The sequence below is a fragment of the Schistocerca gregaria genome, chromosome 7 (genome assembly GCF_023897955.1).
Source record: "Schistocerca gregaria isolate iqSchGreg1 chromosome 7, iqSchGreg1.2, whole genome shotgun sequence".
Taxonomy (NCBI): Eukaryota; Metazoa; Arthropoda; class Insecta; order Orthoptera; family Acrididae; genus Schistocerca; species Schistocerca gregaria.
The window spans coordinates 413,866,059-413,885,134 of NC_064926.1; the positions used below are offsets into that span (position 1 = coordinate 413,866,059).

At 41.7% G+C, this 19,076-nt stretch overlaps 1 protein-coding gene across 3 annotated transcripts in view; it reads left to right on the forward strand.

Annotated features, from left to right (window-relative positions):
- The window catches only part of LOC126281591 (proteoglycan 4-like), a 281,963-nt gene that overhangs the window by 204,167 nt on the left and 58,720 nt on the right, over positions 1–19,076 (forward strand). For all 3 annotated transcript variants that reach the window (XM_049980676.1, XM_049980677.1, XM_049980678.1), the window contains one exon: positions 7,610–7,744. In XM_049980676.1, coding sequence (XP_049836633.1) covers positions 7,610–7,744 — 135 coding nt within the window. The remainder of the gene's footprint in view (positions 1–7,609; positions 7,745–19,076) is intronic.

The window sequence follows — 19,076 nt, forward strand, 5'->3', positions numbered from 1 at the left end:
GAAACCATTGGTATAACAGTTGTAAATTATCGTAACTGTGTTGGGAAAGTTGTAGAGCTCCAAGGGCTACTAGAAGGCACAGATGCTCAAATCGTTACAGGCACTGAAAACTTGATCAAACCGGATATAAGCTCAGCGAAAATTTTTGTGAAGAGCCTACGGTGTTCCGAAAGGATAGGCTAAACACGGGTGGCGGTGGCGTTTGTTGCTGTCAGAAGTAGTCTACCTTGTCGAGAAGTTGAAGTAGATACTTCCTGCAAGTAAGTATGGGCAGACGTCATTGTTGGCAACCGGAATAAATTAATAATCGTATCCTTTTACCAACCTCCCAATTCAGATGATACAGTTGCTGAAATTTTCAAAGAAAACTTGAGTTTGATTTCAAACACGACTTTAATTTACCCTCTATATGTTGGCGAAAATACACTTTTAAATCCGGAGGTACGCATAAATTTTCATCCGAAATTGGGTTCAACGCATTCTCTGAAAATTATTGCAAGCGGTTAATTCAAGAGCCCACGCAAATAGTAGACGGCTGTGAAAACACAGTTGACCTCTTAGTAACAAATAATCCTGAGTTAATAACAAGCATGAAAACCTATACAAGGATTAGTGAACACAGGGTTGTCGTAGCGAGATTGAATATAGTAATACCCAAACTATCCAAAAATAAGCGAAAAATATACCTGTTAAAAAAATCAGATCAAAATTCACTTGACGCCTTTCTGAGGGACAATCTCCACTCGTTCCAAATTAATAGTATAAGTGTAGACCAGATACAGATTGAATTCAAAGACTTAGTATCGGCAGCAAAAAAAAATTAACAAAAGACGGAGCTGATCCTCATTGGTACACAAAACGGGCTAGAAAACTGTTGCAGAAACGAGGAAACAAACATGCCAAATTTAAAAAGACGCAAAATACCTGAGATTGGCGATTTTTTACAGAAGCTCGAAATTTAACGCGGACTTCAATGCCAGATGCTTGTAACAGTTTCCACAACGAAACTTTTTGTCGAAACCTGGCAGGAAAGAGATTCGGTCTTTGTGAAGTATGTTAGCGGAAAGAAACAATCGGTGTCTTATCTGGGCGACAGCAATGGAGATACTATCGAAGACAGTGCTGCCAAAGCGGAGTTATTACACACAGCCTTCCGAAATGCCTTCACAAAAGAAGACGAAGTGAATATTCCAAAATTCGAACCGTATCAGCTGCCAACATGAGTAATGTAGAAGTGAATATCCTCGGAGTAGAAGAAGAAAGAGACTGGAATACATGCAGCAAATAAATGAGGTCGTTGGTTGCAAATGCTACGCTGGGAGGATAGACGCAAGTGTCTTTATACTGTGGTTTCCGTACTGTAGGGAAGCAGCCTACTCACGCCGTATGAAATTCACATCAGTCTTTCCATTGTGCTCCAGCCAGTCCACTGTAACTAGCTCTGACGTCATAAATGTTGCGCAATACTTTAAAAATAAAGAGTAATACTATATCATTATGTGTTGAATATCAGTTCAATAACTTTAACCACTTTCGAAATTTAGACGTTTTTCTGTAAAAGTCATTGCCGCAACAGAAAAGAGCTAGAAACTTAAAAATTCATATTTAGATTCCGTTTGCATAATAATTTTGTAGAAACAGTGTTCTGGATCCCACAAATTAAAATTTTAGTTGAAATTGATAATTTTCTGGTTTTTGTCTTAAAAATTAAGGAAGCAAGATAGATTAAGTAGGTGAATAAATAAAGCTAGGTTGTTTAAATTTAAGTAGAAGGGAGATACACTACAATCATAAAGATGGGAGAAATTGCAACTGAATAACTATAAAACTTTAGCGATAGCGTATCTCCAAAGGGCAAGTTCAGAGCTCGTCTACTGCGTATAGTGTAATGAAATTAATTCTCTCGCACAAAATATTGGACTTATCCACGTCAGACTTTTATTATGATTACTTACCTGTGTGCTGATTGCACATTTAAATTGGGAGCTTCATTGGCCACCAGCAAAGGAAGCAATGATTTATTTAATAACTTAAAGTGGTGCATTACTAGAAGAGCGGCTAGTCGGGACAGCGAATTTAATCAAGCGTTCAGTTAGCCGTCCGCACCGCGGCTTTATATATAAGAACGCTTCGCGAGGAAAAGAAGGCCCCAGTTCTCTCCAGACGCTGGTCAGCGCACCATCTGTGCCGGGAGTACCGTCGCGTCGGTATCATTGCTATGAACAGCCTCGGATGACGTAATAAGTTACTCGGGATACGGGTAACCATGAAATCATTTTCGAGTGAAGTGTTAATTCTGGGATGACTTTAATGATCCATATTCAGTTTGCGTATGTCGTATTTTCACGTGCCGCCGCGGGACAAACATTCTACCATTATTTAGCGTGGCGTTTGATGAACATTATCATCAAATTATGGCGAGCATTCACTTAAGCATTTAACTTGAACAGTTATAGTCGCCTCAGCGCATTAGACTCTGAACTGCTCTAGTAGTTGGATTGTGTGGATTCTTTTTGGTCTGACTTTCAAAATATAGTGAACATTTTTGAAAGAATCGTTTTTGATTATGAATCTTAGACAATCTTCTAATTCCTCAGAGTTATAAGCTGTGGCTATAAGTGTATTTCTCAGTTGAAGTGGGCACTAGGAATTCTAATTACAGGCTACACGTTTTGTTAATCACTTTCTGGTTGCCAATATTGTAGTTAGAGAGCCAGTGTTGAGAACGGAAAACAACAGCATTAAATAAATCATAGGAACATTTTCATAAGAACCAAATTTCCACCCGCCGCAACACATATGTTGCTACTCGGCCGGGAAATGCGTCTTTTCTACATTAAAATACATTTATTATTCAACAGATAATTTCCGTACTCCGCCCCACAGTACCCTTCTGAATCGACTTCCCCTTGATCATTGTTGACTCCTCCGAGTGTAGGGGCAGTTTTCCAACCCAAGGAGAAAAGAGTGCCCAGAAACCCGGATGGCTCCTTCGCCCTCATTGACGAGGCCGTTGGCAGAAAGATGGTAACTTCTGTGCCGGAGTTCTCGGTCTTGCAGATGCGCCGCCAAAGCTGATTATTAATCAAAAATTAAGCGTTTTGAATACTTATCAAAGACGCCCCCCCCCCCCCCCTGAGCTGTTCGCTGGCTTGTTAACGTAAAATTGTGCCACCCTCTCATAACGGATACGTTAATTATATGACCCACATTCATTTCTCCGATTGTGTCACGTAGTTTTGTTTGTCTTTTAGCACAGACAGCTCCACTCATACGTACCCGAGGGTTTACTCAACCCCTACTTCAACGCCTACAATCTCTTCCTCATCCTCATCTGTTACTCTCCTACAGCTGCTCTTTAACCTATGATGAAAGGCCATCTCAAACAATTTAGTCACAGAAAAAGAAAAAAATTGTAAGACCTCAACTAGTTCTCTAAGAGAAAAAAGCTGTCGAAGCCATTTCCTCAGAATTATCCTTACCACATTTTTATCAATTCCAAAATTCACCACACATATAATTCCCCTCTCAGTTACACAAAATCCATTAAATTCTAGCTACATATACGCCAAGACACATAAAACCACATCAAAACATTGGAAAAATAAACAACGCTAATATTCGTCTGAAATTGAATCTATTAGCTATACATTGTTCACATATAGATACGTCTGTGTCTGGCTGCTTATCAGTAGGACTGAATAATGTAACCGTATATTCCTGACTGAGTGTCCAAGAAAACATAACTAGTGATTTCATTCTGGTAGGTATAATACGTCTTGGCACGTCTCGATAAATGTTAGATAGCCAACATTTGAAGAGTAAAAGATACCTGTTTCCTAACGATGAGGACCGTCTACCTTACGGAAGAACCTGGCAGGACACGCAAATAAAAGATTGCTGCCACATAAACAGTACGAAACGTTACAGGGTAAAGCAAAGTCAAAAACAGGAATCAATTGGTAGATTGTATGAAAAAAGTCTATCCAAAAACGTAACCGACAATTATGATTAACTTATTTGTGAGAACTCATAAAGGAGGAAAGATATTTTCGAAACAGCTTGACTGTTACGACCGAAATTCAAATGCAGCCCAACTGTAATAGGACTCGCTAGTTCAGTTAGTGAGAATACATTGTAATGCATCGAAAAGAGTCAGAGGATAACGACTTACACACTGACCTCATGTAGGCAAGAAGTAGTCCTGAAAAATTTGCTTTACGTCTCTATTCGGTCAGAACCAATAACTTACAAGAAGGGGACAATATGTGCAGCAACGTGAAATTAGGATATCTAGACTTACAAGAAATTTCACACTATATTTATTATGCAATTAATGAGTTGGTTCCATCAAACAAAAAGCAGTAGTTAGACATGTAATTCATTCTGTTCGCAATGTGGAAATAAACAATGAATTAGCCAGTAAAATTTGCAGAATCTACCTCTAAATTAAGCGCAATAATTCAGAGTACCACGTTGCATCTTGTGTTCTAGGATAGCCATGTGATAACATACGGGTATATTGACGTCGAAAAGCAGCAAACAGTCATACATACATACGTTCAAGAAACTCAACTGCAAGGGCATTTTCCCTTCTTCAGATCGGAATAGAAGAACACTAAAGTACTTTCGCCAATAAACTGACCTGTGTTCCCTGACAAGTGACAGGATGCAAAAGAATTCATTAATTCAAAATTCAGTAAACGAATGAAATTGTTCTTAGATAAACGTATTAGATATATTGAGTAAGTTGAGATATATTCATTTAGCAACACTATTGTTGGTTACATGAGCTTGGATGAACATGTGCGAAAATTTGAGCAAAACTGGGTGAAAACAGTCTTAATTTCGTATGTCGGAGGTCAATAAAAAATGTAAGGAATACAGGTATTAGATATGCTCAGAATGTCGTGATCTAATTATCTGACGCCACTATTGATGGTTACACGAACTTTGTTGGACATGTGGGAACACATCAGCATCTTAGAAATACAGCAAATAACTTATTCACCACAACATTACGTTAAAAACGGATACGCAAACGCTCAACTGACAAACGTAAAAAATAGACCACTTCTTACTGATTTTGAAATCACACCCCATGACCTCTAATATTCTGAGTGAAAATCGGATAGAACAAAACCCTAGTCTCCCAAGCTCCCCAGTGAGCGAAAATATCGTGGATCAAGATAATGTGGTAACAGCAGTTATTTCTTTTAGATTCCTCCGTGCACTAATAGTGAAATTAGTTTGAAAATTAGTAATCAAAGGCATGGTAACTTTATACTGGAAGGGAAGTAGGTTGGAAGCAGTCTGCCACAGAGATTCCAATAATTCGTAATTACACACTCAAATGTGCTCCAACTGACAAATAAAGCTGATGATACGATACTAACACTGAAATGAAATCAATAATAAGAGCAACGAACCACTTCAACAAAATTAATTTACCTTCAAAATACCATCCCATGGTGAACTGAAAACTCACTTACTTTCGTAAGAAGACTGAAGGCAGCCAACAACCTGTCGTTAGATGCTGGTCTGAAGAAGATGGAGGGGTTCACTTTAGGAGAATCTTTGCGGCGTCGGCAACATAACACGATACTTGTCCAAAGAAAATTGCTCTGTAGGGACATTAAACTTCTATGCTTATTCACTACATCCGAAATATTGGCGAGCCAGCGCTAGCAGTGGAGAATCACAATCAATTACAACTGATCAGGCATCTAGTAACCTACATAAGATTAGGATTCAGCTAAAATGCCGATACTCTCAAACAGAAAGTAGAAATAAAGAAACAAGACTCTTTTCTCAAGGCTAGCTGCAGTCTCGAACAATTAGCAAAAGGCAGAGAAACTTTCTGATAAAGATACGAATTCTGTCATAAAGAAATGATAACTTGCTTCAGATATTGCAGTGCTTTTTCCAAAATAAAAGTACGAGCAGTTCACTTATTTCAAGTTTCAGTGATTCATAAAAAATTAGCCTTCATCATGAAGCTGTTTTCTTGGCACCATTGGAAAATCGGTAATGAATATGCTTTAATGTATTTTCAGAAATTGATCTCACACGCGAAAAGATGATACTTATTAAAGTACCTTTGGATTATCAACTACAATTTCTCAGGGAGGATGGTTCAGCTGTATTACTTTCGCATGATAATCTTACAAAACTAGTTTGTATAGCGTCAGCTTCATCTGATGTACAAGCCTGTCAAGAAATTTAATTGCAATTTGAACATTCTTTGAGCTTCTCCTCTTGAAATCGTAGATTTATTTCTGATTTAAAATGCTATATTAAATAAAAAGTTATTGAAACAGAAATGGTAAAGATTGGTTGTCATTATTGACATGTGTCGTCATACCACAACAAAATTCCAGAGTGCACGAATGCTAAGAAACTTCGTCTGGTTTACGTAATTAACTCAATAATGTATAAAATTAGTCTGAACCCATCTTTTTCTAGTTTCAGTGTGTTTCCAGTTTCAAGGGGATAGAACTAGGCGCTACCCTTCCTCATGTGTATTATCCTACGACGAATAGAATATTGTCATGCTCCTCAATGAAGGTTAACAACGTTTGGTACAAGCTACAATAGAAATCAAAATAAATATTTGAATCATATAACGACAATTGATTTAATAAATGTAGTAAAAAATTACTCATTGAAAGAAACAAAGCATATTAAGATATCCCATATTATAATCGAAAGTGTCTATTCTATGTACATAGCACTGGAACCATATAATGAAACATGAAAATTTAGCTAAGAGAAAAAAATTTCAGTAGTTAACAGAAGCTGTACAGATGTTGACCGAGTGCATGTTTCTGGCCCTCGAATGTTAGCAGCTGTGATATAAAGCGAATTTATCACATATATACAATCACAGCGGACTCGACAGCGTCATTCGATACTGAATGACTAGATAATCTTTTATTTTCACCACCGAGGGCAGCACGTACAACTCGGCTATGCCGCGCATGTCAACACCTCACGCATGCGCTGTAGGATGCCATTACATTTCGCATGCGCGAGATTCGGCATAAATACCGCGACGGCACCTGGTCTCTTCCCACCGTATTTTTTTTTTTTTTTTTACATTGTCGTCATTTGTATCTTGTATGTTTCTCTGCGGCCGAAGAGCGGCGTAGTGTGCTGCTGCTGGTCTGCCTGTAAACAGGTTTGAAAATAACAATAAAAAAAACATGTTCACTGTACTTTTTTTCTCACATTGTCAAAAAAACTAGGCTCCTCGGTAGTTGTGTACTCACCTGATGATGGACGGACGTCTCTGGGCCGAAATATGGTGGCAGAATGTCGACGGGATCCGGCTGCATACCCGGAAATTATTACAAGATCAATTATTAATATTTATTATTGCGTGTATCAGATACAATCATGGCGGAATCTGCAAATCTAATTTAAGACCTTGAGGTACACTTGCAGACATTAACCAATTTAGGTGAAAGAAGTAAAGAAACTTGAAGCAATCGAGCAAGTAATGGCGCGTGGAGTTCGGAAGGACTGATCACAGTACTTCGCCTTACGGACACACATAATTCTAGGTCCATGTATACAGTAAGGTTAATGATTATAGTCTTTATTTCAGATGCAGCTACACCATCACCCGCTAATGTACCTGAATCTACTCCTGGAGCTGTGGTAGCACCGTCCCCCGTACTGACTGGAGACACTACACCAGGACTTGCACAACCAGGCACACTTGGACTCGAACCAGGCTCAGGTACCTCATAGTATAGTTTCAGACTCATTCAGCACCCATAAGCAACCCTCGTTTCCTCAAGGATTAATATGACTGCGTTTTGTTCGCTTTTCAGTAACAGTATCTGACTTACATAAGTAATCTCGAGCAGTATGTATTTATGACCATTGGAATAATACAAATCTATATTTACGTTGAAACACTCACTTTCGTCCCGATGGCAATGAGGACGTGACATAATGAGACACCTAAAGCCAATGTATAGATATTCTAATCCATGATATCTCAATATCTGCTAATATGGGACACATTAGATCGACGATAGGATCTCGGCCTATCACTCGATGACATACAAATATGTCAATGTAAATTACGTTACGTTCCTAATGAGGACAAGACGAAACGTTATATTCGGTGTTTCGGATACGTTTCTACCAAATTAGTGCGCTGTCTCTCGCTTTGCTCTCTCTGTAGATACAGCTCGCGGCAGGGTGCTGCTGAGGACGACAGCTTGCTCCTCTTTGAATGCCCTCACTGTTCTGTGGTGACATTCAACGGAAAACGTAACAGAAACCCTAATTCATAGTATGCACATATTATATTCCACATAATACATGGTCTAGTCACATGAATGTCACCGCCGCAAATGCTCGACGGCTCGTGGTAGCACTAGCAGTGTGTGTGTGTGTGTGTGTGTGTGTGTGTGTGTGTGTGTGTGAGGGGGAGGGAGGGGGGGGGAGGGGGTGGTACGCTGCAGTCGTTTTTGCAATGAGGTCCTGAACATTGGCTTTCTGCACAAGGGTACAACAATTTCCAAAATCTGAGTTTGTAAAGTGTTCGCATGCTGCTGTGGTTGAGGTATACCGCGGATGGCAATATGGCGCTATCCTATACCGGTGACGAGGTAACAATAGTTCTGTCTGGACCATAAATGAGAGATTATCATAAAGGAGCTTGAAGCAGCTGGGTATCACTGCATGTCTCACCTATGGAGCCCCAAGTGTACAGAACGAACGCACTTCTCAATGTTCGACCGTGAATTCAAGAGTGCAAGGTTCAGTGTGGCGTACTCCTTTGCCTACCAAACTCCTCGGATTTGAAGCCTGTTGAGACTGTCTTGGACCAGCTCGATCGGGCTGTTCGCAATAGTGATCCTCAACCAATAAGCATAGTACACCTGGCAGTAGCACTGGAGCCACAATGGCTCTACATCCATTTCCGTACCTTCCAGAACCCATGGATTCTTTTCCTGCTCGTCCAAACTCCAAAAGGTGAACAATCTAGCTGTTTGGCAGGTGGCCGCATTAATGTGACATCCTCCACCTTTCAGCAAATGGGTTTGGATCATGTCATAAGACTCGCTTTTACACGTGCCGTGCCCTGCTATGGGCGGGGATGGAAAGACAACTGAGACCCTAGAAATCTCACAGCCTGGGCATAGCCTATGAAACGGTGACAGGGATGTGGCAGATCAAGTGGCTATCACATGCACACAATGATCGCAATAGGGTCCATCTGGAGGATAACCACTCCAACCAGAGCTTGCATGTAGGCGATTTTACGAGAATCCGTAAACGCCTGCGTTTTAGAGTGCAGTGTTGTGAATTGCGTGCCAAAAGGTTTCCTAGGGTATCGTAACGTGCCATCATCTTGTACCATCTCCGAACACTGCACCAATGGGAAGCACATTTGCCTTTGTCTAATCTTCCAGCGTCCTATGGTAGTGTTCGTTCACCCATGTTATCTTCGCGGTATGTGCAAGATGGTCTGAACCCTCTATATATTTATGGGTACATGATGTTAGGATTACTCATATGTTGAAGTGGTGTGTGATTAGGAACAATGTGGGCCGTCTGTCTAGAATAATTACCTAAGACAGCTATCGGCGACCACTATAAGCTAAAATTATATATCACGGCACGTCACTCAAACAGCTACAATTTTCCTCGAACGGAGGTACTCATGACCCATTTGATGGAGTAGAACGTAGAAACCCCAGTACCAGAGGAATTCCTCAAATGGAGTTAGGCCGTTGTTGGGCATGCAGAATCAAGTGGACTGATTAAACTTCCTCGCAGACTGAAACTCTCTGTCGAATCGGAACTGTAACCTCGGGCCTTACTGTTGTCCAGTTAAATTCTCACCCACTAGACCAGACACACAACCTGCCAATACGGATCCACGAGTACGTGATAGACAGCAAGTGGTGCAAGAGAACTTAGGTGAATTTTGGAGCATATGGTAGAGGTTTGGATGGAAATAAAGCTGTGACAACGGATGGTGAACCGTGTGTGGATGAATCATTCGGTTATAGCACTATCAACGAATGGCAAGATTATTTCTTTGAGTTGCAGTCGGGCACGCAGTTTTAATCTGTCAGAAAGTTCAGAAAACAGCGCGCAGTGTACAGGAAAGTGATTCATTCTTGAACTGGGTAGCTTTCGGGCCTCTTGGGTAATATGTGCTCGATCTTCTTTCAGAGTCAAATTATAAACTTCAGGATATCCCGTTTACATTACTGATTTCTCGGTTGCTAACGCAACTGGTTACGGCCAAAAAAGAGGCCTTGATACAGAAAGTCGTTCCCCATTGAAGAAGGGATGTAAATAACGAACGTGTCTCTGCTTAGAATACGTGATTTCTGCATTCAAGACAATAAGAATGCTTCACAAGTGCTTAACGTTCTAAAATAAATTAGTCGTTGAATCTGGGGTAGTAGCTTTTGAGTTAGCGTATATGAGTGGAAATCAGGAGACAGCGTGCTCCATTATAACCAATTATAATTAAACTCTTTTGTGGCCGTCAAATAGTTTTTATGTAACTAATACTGCTCCTAAATGAGGACGGTGCATCAATGATCTAGGGCGTTGGAGACCAGTATTATGAGAGCAAAATAACGCTATCAAATTCACAAGCAGGTACTTTGAATTTCATGGAAGACTAAACCGAATCAAGGAAACAAACATTATGCCAATAATAAAAAGATTTATGGTCTCTACGTCTTTCGTATAAGGACCAGTTCCTTCATAAAACCTTCATGAAGTAAGCTAGTGTCTCGCTGAAATCTTTTTGTAAGCGTAGTCCACGATGTGGTTTGTTAAGAGACTCAACAATTTCTGGGAAAAATATGTGGACTACATAGCCCATGTAAAGATCGCTAAAATATATTTATAATTTGTTTCAGGTCACTGACAATCCATCTTCAGATCTAAAATTAATTAACTTTCATATAAGAGTGTAATAATAGCAACACATGTTTATTGTATGAAAGTGTACCATACGAAAAAATATAAAATGAAATTATTGTTTGATGCTTTGTGTATTAGCAAGCATGCATTACACGTAGTCAAAAACTGTTGCCGCTGCCAGTTCCTCTTACTAAACTGACGTCTCTTATGGGTATGAAGATAGTGAATAATATACACTCCTGGAAATTGAAATAAGAACACCGTTAATTCATTGTCCCAGGAAGGGGAAACTTTATTGACACATTCCTGGGTTCAGATACATCACATGATCACACTGACAGGACCACAGGCACATAGACACAGGCAACAGAGCATGCACAATGTCGGCACTAGTGCACTGTATATCCACCTTTCGCAGCAATGCAGGCTGCTATTCCCCCATGGAGATGATCGTAGAGATGCTGGATGTAGTCCTGTGGAACGGCTTGCCATGCCATTTCCACCTGGCGCCTCAGTTGGACCAGCGTTCGTGGTGGACGTGCAGACCGCGTGAGACGACGCTTCATCCAGTCCCAAACACGCTCAATGGGGACAGATCCGGAGATCTTGTTGGCCAGGGTAGTTGACTTACGTCTTCTAGAGCACGTTGGGTGGCACGGGATACATGCGGACGTGCATTGTCCTGTTGGAACAGCAAGTTCCCTTGCCGGTCTAGGAATGGTAGAACGATGGGTTCGATGACGGTTTGGATGTACCGTGCACTATTCAGTGTCCCCTCGACGATCACCAGAGGTGTACGGCCAGTGTAGGAGATCGCTCCCCTCACCATGATGCCGGGTGTTGGCCCTGTGTGCCTCGGTCGTATGCAGTCCTGATTGTGGCGCGCACCTGCACGGCGCCAAACACGCATACGGCCATCACTGGCACCAAGGCAGAAGCGACTCTCATCGCTGAAGACGACACGTCTCCATTCGTCCCTCCATTCACGCCTGTCGCGACACCACTGGAGGCGGGCTGCACGATGTTGGGGCTTGAGCGGAAGACGGCCTAACTGTGTGCGGGACCGTAGCCCTGCTTCATGGAGACGGTTGCGAATGGTGATCGCCGATACCCCAGGAGGAACAGTGTCCCTAATTTGCTGGGAAGTGGCGGTGCGGTCCCCTACTGCACTGCGTAGAATCCTACGGTCTTGGCGTGCATCCCTGCGTCGCTGCGGTCCGGTCCCAGGTCGTCGGGCACGTGCACCTTCAGCCGACCACTGGCGACAACATCGATGTACTGTGGAGACCTCACGCCCCACGTGTTGAGCAATTCGGCGGTACGTCCACCCGGCCTCCCGCATGCCCACTATACGTCCTCGCTCAAAGTCCGTCAACTGCACATATGGTTCACGTCCACGCTGTCGCGGCATGCTACCAGTGTTAAAGACTGCGATGGAGCTCCGTATGCCACGGCAAACTGGCTGACACTGACGGCGGCGGTGCACAAATGCTGCGCAGCTAGCGCCATTCGACGGCCAACACCGCGGTTCCTGGTGTGTCCGCAGTGCCGTGCGTGTGATCATTGCTTGTACAGCCCTCTCGCAGTGTCCGGAGCAAGTATGGTGGGTCTGACACACCGGTGTCAATGTGTTCTTTTTTCCATTTCCAGGAGTGTATTACATCGAGACAAAAACGAATACATACTGCATTATAATATTATAGCATATAGTAGCAAGCTGTTACTTACTTAAAGTAAAAAGTTGTCACTATGTAAAATATTAAATAAAAATGTGTGAGAGAGAAAAAGTACGATGTTGGCCATTTACCATGAATACATCCAGTCTCCATATTGCCACACGTGTGTGTTAATACACAAACAGTGTCAGATAGCCCTAACAGTTACGTGCTCCAATAGGTCTGTAAAAGAGACATTTCTCTCGCAACGCCAGCTACAGGAAACTTTTAGTACTTGTTGTAGCTAACACTGCGAATGATACGTCTTCTTTACAGCCCCATACGGGATATGTAACTGTTACCGCTGTCAGTTACCGTGTGTTAACGAACAATTTTGGCAGTAAGAGTTATGGATCTATATATGACAAATGGCAAACGTCGTAAAAAACCAATGACAACCTTTTACAATAGATAAGAAAGTAGTTTCTCACAATTTACCTAATATAAGTCTGTATTTCTTCACTTTTGTCACGATTTAATATATATTTCTGTATGTAAAAATCCATACGGCTTTCAGTTCAAAAGAGTGATCTAGCTCAACAGATTATGACGATATGTAATGCCTACTGGCTAATACGCACATTGAACAAAATAATTATTTTATATTCATATTTATTGTACAATACAAGTGCAATTATCAAATGAATTTTATTATTGCTAATCTCTTATAGGCATGTTTCTGTTTTTTGGATTTCACGAAGGTTCGTCATTGAGATGGAACTAGTTATTGATATAGATATTCTAGCGATCTTGACCAAGGATTTTTAATCCGTGCTTTTTAAGTTGCCTGTCGATTGTTTCCATATTTAACGATGTCAAATAACAACAAAATACGCAAATTTCTCACGAAACCGATCATGTAAAGTAGGAAAATGGCTCTTGTGGGAAATATGGAGCATATCAGAAAAAACGAGGAATTTGTACGAGGAACGGATGACTGGAAAGGAAAGCTAGTGAACATAAATAACTGCTCATATAATAATCGGGTAATACTTACAGTGTGAATGAATGGTAAATTTTGATGATCAGCAATTTTGTTAACAGTATGAGTTATTATGAGCTAAAGAGAGTTCAAATTATTAATTTGACAGCTAAAAGTAAGGTAACACTAAGGACCATTTAACAAGTTCAGCTGCCAAAATCCGGATCTGGTAATAAGCAACGAGATTATATGAAAAAATAGTTCAAACGTATGAACATTATTTCACTAAGTGAGTATATGGACTGTGAGGAAATAAAATGAGAGGGAAGAAAAGCTTTCTTTGCGCGTGTAAATTATTTTCATAAGATAATGACTACTAGCAAAACCCGGTGGATATTGTTGTACCCGTGTTTCGTTGTTCACTTCTACGTATACACTGAATAGACAAAAGATGTGGAATATTCTTAATACAGCGCGTGATCTCCTTCTTCACGGTGTACTACAGCAAGTCGATGTGGCATGGACTTAAAAAGTCGCTGGAGGTACCCTACGCAAATATTGAGCCATACTACCTCTGTATTTTTTCCACAATTGTGAAAATTTAGGCGGTGCAGCATTTTCTGCTGGGACTGACCTCTGTTGTGTCCTGTAATAGTCGATGGGATTCATGTCAGATATTCCGGATGACTGTATCACTATCTCAAAGTGTCCAAAATGTTCTTCAAACCAATTGCGAACAATTGTGGCCCGGTACATCTACATCTACATCTACATCCGTACTCCGCAAGCCACCTGACGGTGTGTGGCGGAGGGTACCCTGAGTACCTCTATCGGTTCTCCCTTCTATTCCAGTCTCGTATTGTACGTGGAAAGAAGGATTGTCGGTATGCTTCTGTGTGGGCTCTAATCTCTCTGATTTTATCCTCATGGTCTCTTCGCGAGATATACGTAGGAGGGAGCAATATACTGCTTGACTCTTCGGTGAAGGTATGTTCTCGAAACTTCAACAAAAGCCCGTACCGAGCTACTGAGCGTCTCTCCTGCAGAGTCTTCCACTGGAGTTTATCTATCATCTCCGTAACGCTTTCGCAATTACTAAATGATCCTGTAACGAAGCGCGCTGCTCTCCGTTGGATCTTCTCTATCTCTTCTATCAACCCTACCTGGTACGGATCCCACACTGCTGAGCAGTATTCAAGCATTGGGCGAACAAGCGTACTGTAACCTACTTCCTTTGTTGTCGGATTGCATTTCCTTAGGATTCTTCCAATGAATCTCAGTCTGGCATCTGCTTTACCGACGATCAACTTTATATGATCATTCCATTTTAAATCACTCCTAATGCGTACTCCCAGATAATTTATGGATTTAACTGCTTCCAGTTGCTGACCTGCTATTTTGTAGCTAAATGATAAGGGACCTATCTTTCTATGTATTCGCATCACATTACACTTCGCTACATTGAGATTCAATTGCCATTCCGTGCACCATGCGTCAATTCGCTGCAGATCTCCCTGCATTTCAGTACAATTTTCCATTGTTGCAACCTCTCGATACACCACAGCATCATCTGCAAAAAGCCTCAGTGAACTTCCGATGTCATCCACCAGGTCATTTATGTATATTGTGAATAGCAACGGTCCTATGACACTCCCCTGCGGCACACCTGAAATCACTCTTACTTCGGAAGACTTCTCTCCATTGAGAATGACGTGCTGCGTTCTGTTATCTAGGAACTCCTCAATCCAATCACACAATTGATCTGATAGTCCGTATGCTCTTACTTTGTTCATTAAACGACTATGGGGAACTGTGTCAAACGCCTTGCGGAAGTCAAGAAACACGGCATCTACCTGTGAACCCGTGTCTAAGGCCCTCTGAGTCTCGTGGACGAATAGCGCGAGCTGGGTTTCACACGATCGTCTTTTTCGAAACCCATGCTGATTCCTACAGAGTAGATTTCTAGTCTCCAGAAAAGACATTATACTCGAACATAATACGTGTTCCAAAATTCTACAACTGATCGACGTTAGAGATATAGGTCTATAGTTCTGCACATCTGTTCGACGTCTTTTCTTGAGAACGGGGATGACCTGTGCCCTTTTCCAATCCTTTGGAACGCTTCGCTCTTCTAGAGACCTACGGTACACCGCTGCAAGAAGGGGGGCAAGTTCCTTCGCGTACTCTGTGTAAAATCGAACTGGTATCCCATCAGGACCAGCGGCCTTTCCTCTTTTGAGCGATTTTAATTGTTTCTCTATCCCTCTGTCGTCTACTTCGATATCTACCATTTTGTCAACTGTGCGACAATCTAGAGAAGGAAGCACAGTGCAGTCTTCCTCTGTGAAACAGCTTTGGAAGAAGACATTTAGTAATTCGGCCTTTAGTCTGTCATCCTCTGTTTCAGTACCATTTTGGTCACAGAGTGTCTGGACATTTTGTTTTGATCCACCTACCGCTTTGACATAGGACCAAAATTTCTTAGGATTTTCTGCCAAGTCAGTACATAGAACGTTACTTTCGAATTCATTGAAAGCCTCTCGCATAGCCCTCCTCACACTACATTTCGCTTCGCGTAATTTTTGTTTGTCTGCAAGGCTTTGGCTATGTTTATGTTTGCTGTGAAGTTCCCTTTGCTTCCGCAGCAGTTTTCTAACTCGGTTGTTGTACCACGGTGGCTCTTTTCCATCTCTTACGATCTTGCTTGGCACATACTCATCTAACGCATATTGTACCATGGTTTTGAACTTTGTCCACTGATCCTCAACACTATCTGCACTTGAGACAAAACTTTTGTGTTGAGCCGTCAGGTACTCTGTAATCTGCTTTTTGTCACTTTTGCTAAACAGAAAAATCTTCCTACCTTTTTTAATATTTCTATTTACGGCTGAAATCATCGACGCAGTAACCGCTTTATGATCGCTGATTCCCTGTTCTGCATTAACTGATTCAAATAGTTCGGGTCTGTTTGTCACCAGAAGGTCTAATATATTATCGCCACGAGTCGGTTTTCTGTTTAACTGCTCAAGGTAGTTTTCAGATAAAGCACTTAAAAATATTTCACTGGATTCTTTGTCCCTGCCACCCGTTATGAACGTTTGAGTCTCCCAGTCTATATCCGGCAAATTAAAATCTCCACCCAGAACTATAACATGGTGGGGAAATCTACTCGAAATATTTTCCAAATTATTCTTCAGGTGCTGAGCCACAACAGCTGCTGAGCCCGGGGGCCTATAGAGACATCCAATTACCATGTCTGAGCCTGCTTTAACCGTGACCTTCACCCAAATCATTTCACAATTCGAATCTCCGTCAATTTCCTTCGATACTATTGCACTTCTTATCGCTATAAACACGCCTCCCCCTTCACTGTCCAGCCTATCTCTGCGGTATACATTCCAATCAGAGTTTAGGATTTCATTACTGTTTACGTCTGGTTTCAGCCAACTTTCTGTTCCTAGTACTATATGGGCGTTGTGACCGTTTATTAATGAGAGCAGTTCTGGGACCTTTCTATAGACGCTTCTGCAGTTTACTATTAGCACATTAATATTGTAAATATTGTAAAATGGCACATTGGCATCCCACAAAATTCCATTATTGTTTAACAGCGTGAAATCCATGAATGGTTGCAATTGGTCTCCAAGTACCCCAAAATAAACGTTTCATGTCAGTGATCGGTTCAGATGAACTAGAGGACTGAGTCTACTACACGTAAACACAGTTCTCTCCGTTATGGAACCACCACCAAATTCCGCAAGATTTGAGGCGCCATGTCACGAACTACGCGGCCACTTCCGCCGGTTGTTCGAGTCCTCTCTCGGGCATGGGTGTGTGAACTGTTCTTAGTTAAGTTAGTTCCATTAATGTGTAAGTCTAGGGACCGATGACCTCAGCAGTTTGGTCCCATAGGAATTTACACACATCTGAACTACCAAATTTCATGGTGCTCTGTTGACGACTTGGGTACACGGCTTCGTGAGGTCTGCTCAAACTCGAAACCTAGCATCACCTCCTACCATCTGAAATCGGGGCTCATCTGACCAGGACACGGCTTTTCAGCCTTCCAGGCTGCAACCGATTGGAGCGTAGCCAGGAGATGCGCATCAAGTGTTGTCGTGCTGTTTGTTAGCTGAGGTACTCATGCCTGTCATCTGCTGCCTTATTCCTTTTCTTTTGTTTTCAGTCATCAGTGTTCTGAATGGTTTCAAGCAGCTCGCCATGAATTCCTCTTCTGTGCCAACCTCTCACCCCAGAGTAGCAATTAAAGCCAAAGTACTCAATTGTTTGCTGGATGTATTGCAATAGCTGTCTTCCTCTATAGTTTTTTCCATCTGTAGCCCCCTCTAGTACCATGGAGGGCAGTCCTTGTCTTAACATATGTCTCGTCATCCCGCGCCTTCCCCTTGTGTTTTACACATATTGTTTCCCTCTCCGATTCTGCACAGAATCTCCTCATTAGTCACGTTATTGGTTCACCTAATTTTCAGTACTCGGCTATAGCAGTAAATCTCAAACGCTTCGATTCTCTTCTGTTGTCAGTGATTTGGACATATTATTTCCCTTTCCGATTCTGAGCAAAACCTAATTTTCAACATTCTGATATAGCACTAAATGGCAAACGCTTCGATTCTCTTCTATTTCTGTTTTTTCATAGTCCACATCTCACTACCATACAATGCTGTGCTCCAAACGCACAGTGTCAGAACTATCTTCCTCAAATTAAGGCGTATGTTTGGTACTAGTACTTCTCTTTGCCAGTGCTAATCTGCTTTTGATGTTCTTGGTCTGTCCATAGCTGGGTACTTTGCTACCTAGACAATAGAATTCTTTAACTCCATTTACTTGATGGCAATCAATACTGGTGTTAAGTTTCTCGCTGTTGGCATTTCTGCTACTCATTCCTTTCTTCTTTCTGCGATTTACCATCAATTCGTATTCTGTACTCCTTAGACTGTTAATTCCATTCAGCACATCATGTAATTCTGCTTCACTTTCACTCAAGATAACAATGTCGTCAGCGATCCATATCAGAGATATCCATTCACCGTAATTTTTAGTTCCACTCATGCACTTTTCCTATTTCCATCGTTGCTTCTACGATGTACTGATTGCACAATAGAAGCAAAAGACTATATAAATTTCTTGCACCCTTTTTAATCATAGGGCTTCGTTCACCATTTTACTCGGACATTCGCTTTTTCCAGTTCTACAAACCCTAACAACGTGTCTTGATTTTTCTTTAGTCTTGCTTCCATTATCGACCTCCAAGTCACAGTTGCCCCGCCGGCCGGAGTGGCCATCGGGTTCTAGGCGCCACAGTCTGGAACTGCGAGACCGCTGCGGTCGCAGGTTCGAATCCTGCCTTGGGCATGAATGTGTGTGGTGTCCTTAGGTTAGTTAGGTTTAAGTAGTTCTAAGTGCTAGGGGACTGATGACCTCTGAAGTTAAGTCCCACAGTGCTCAGAACCATTTGAACCATTTTTGCACAGTGGCCTCTCTGGTGCCTTTTCTTTTCCTAAAGCCAA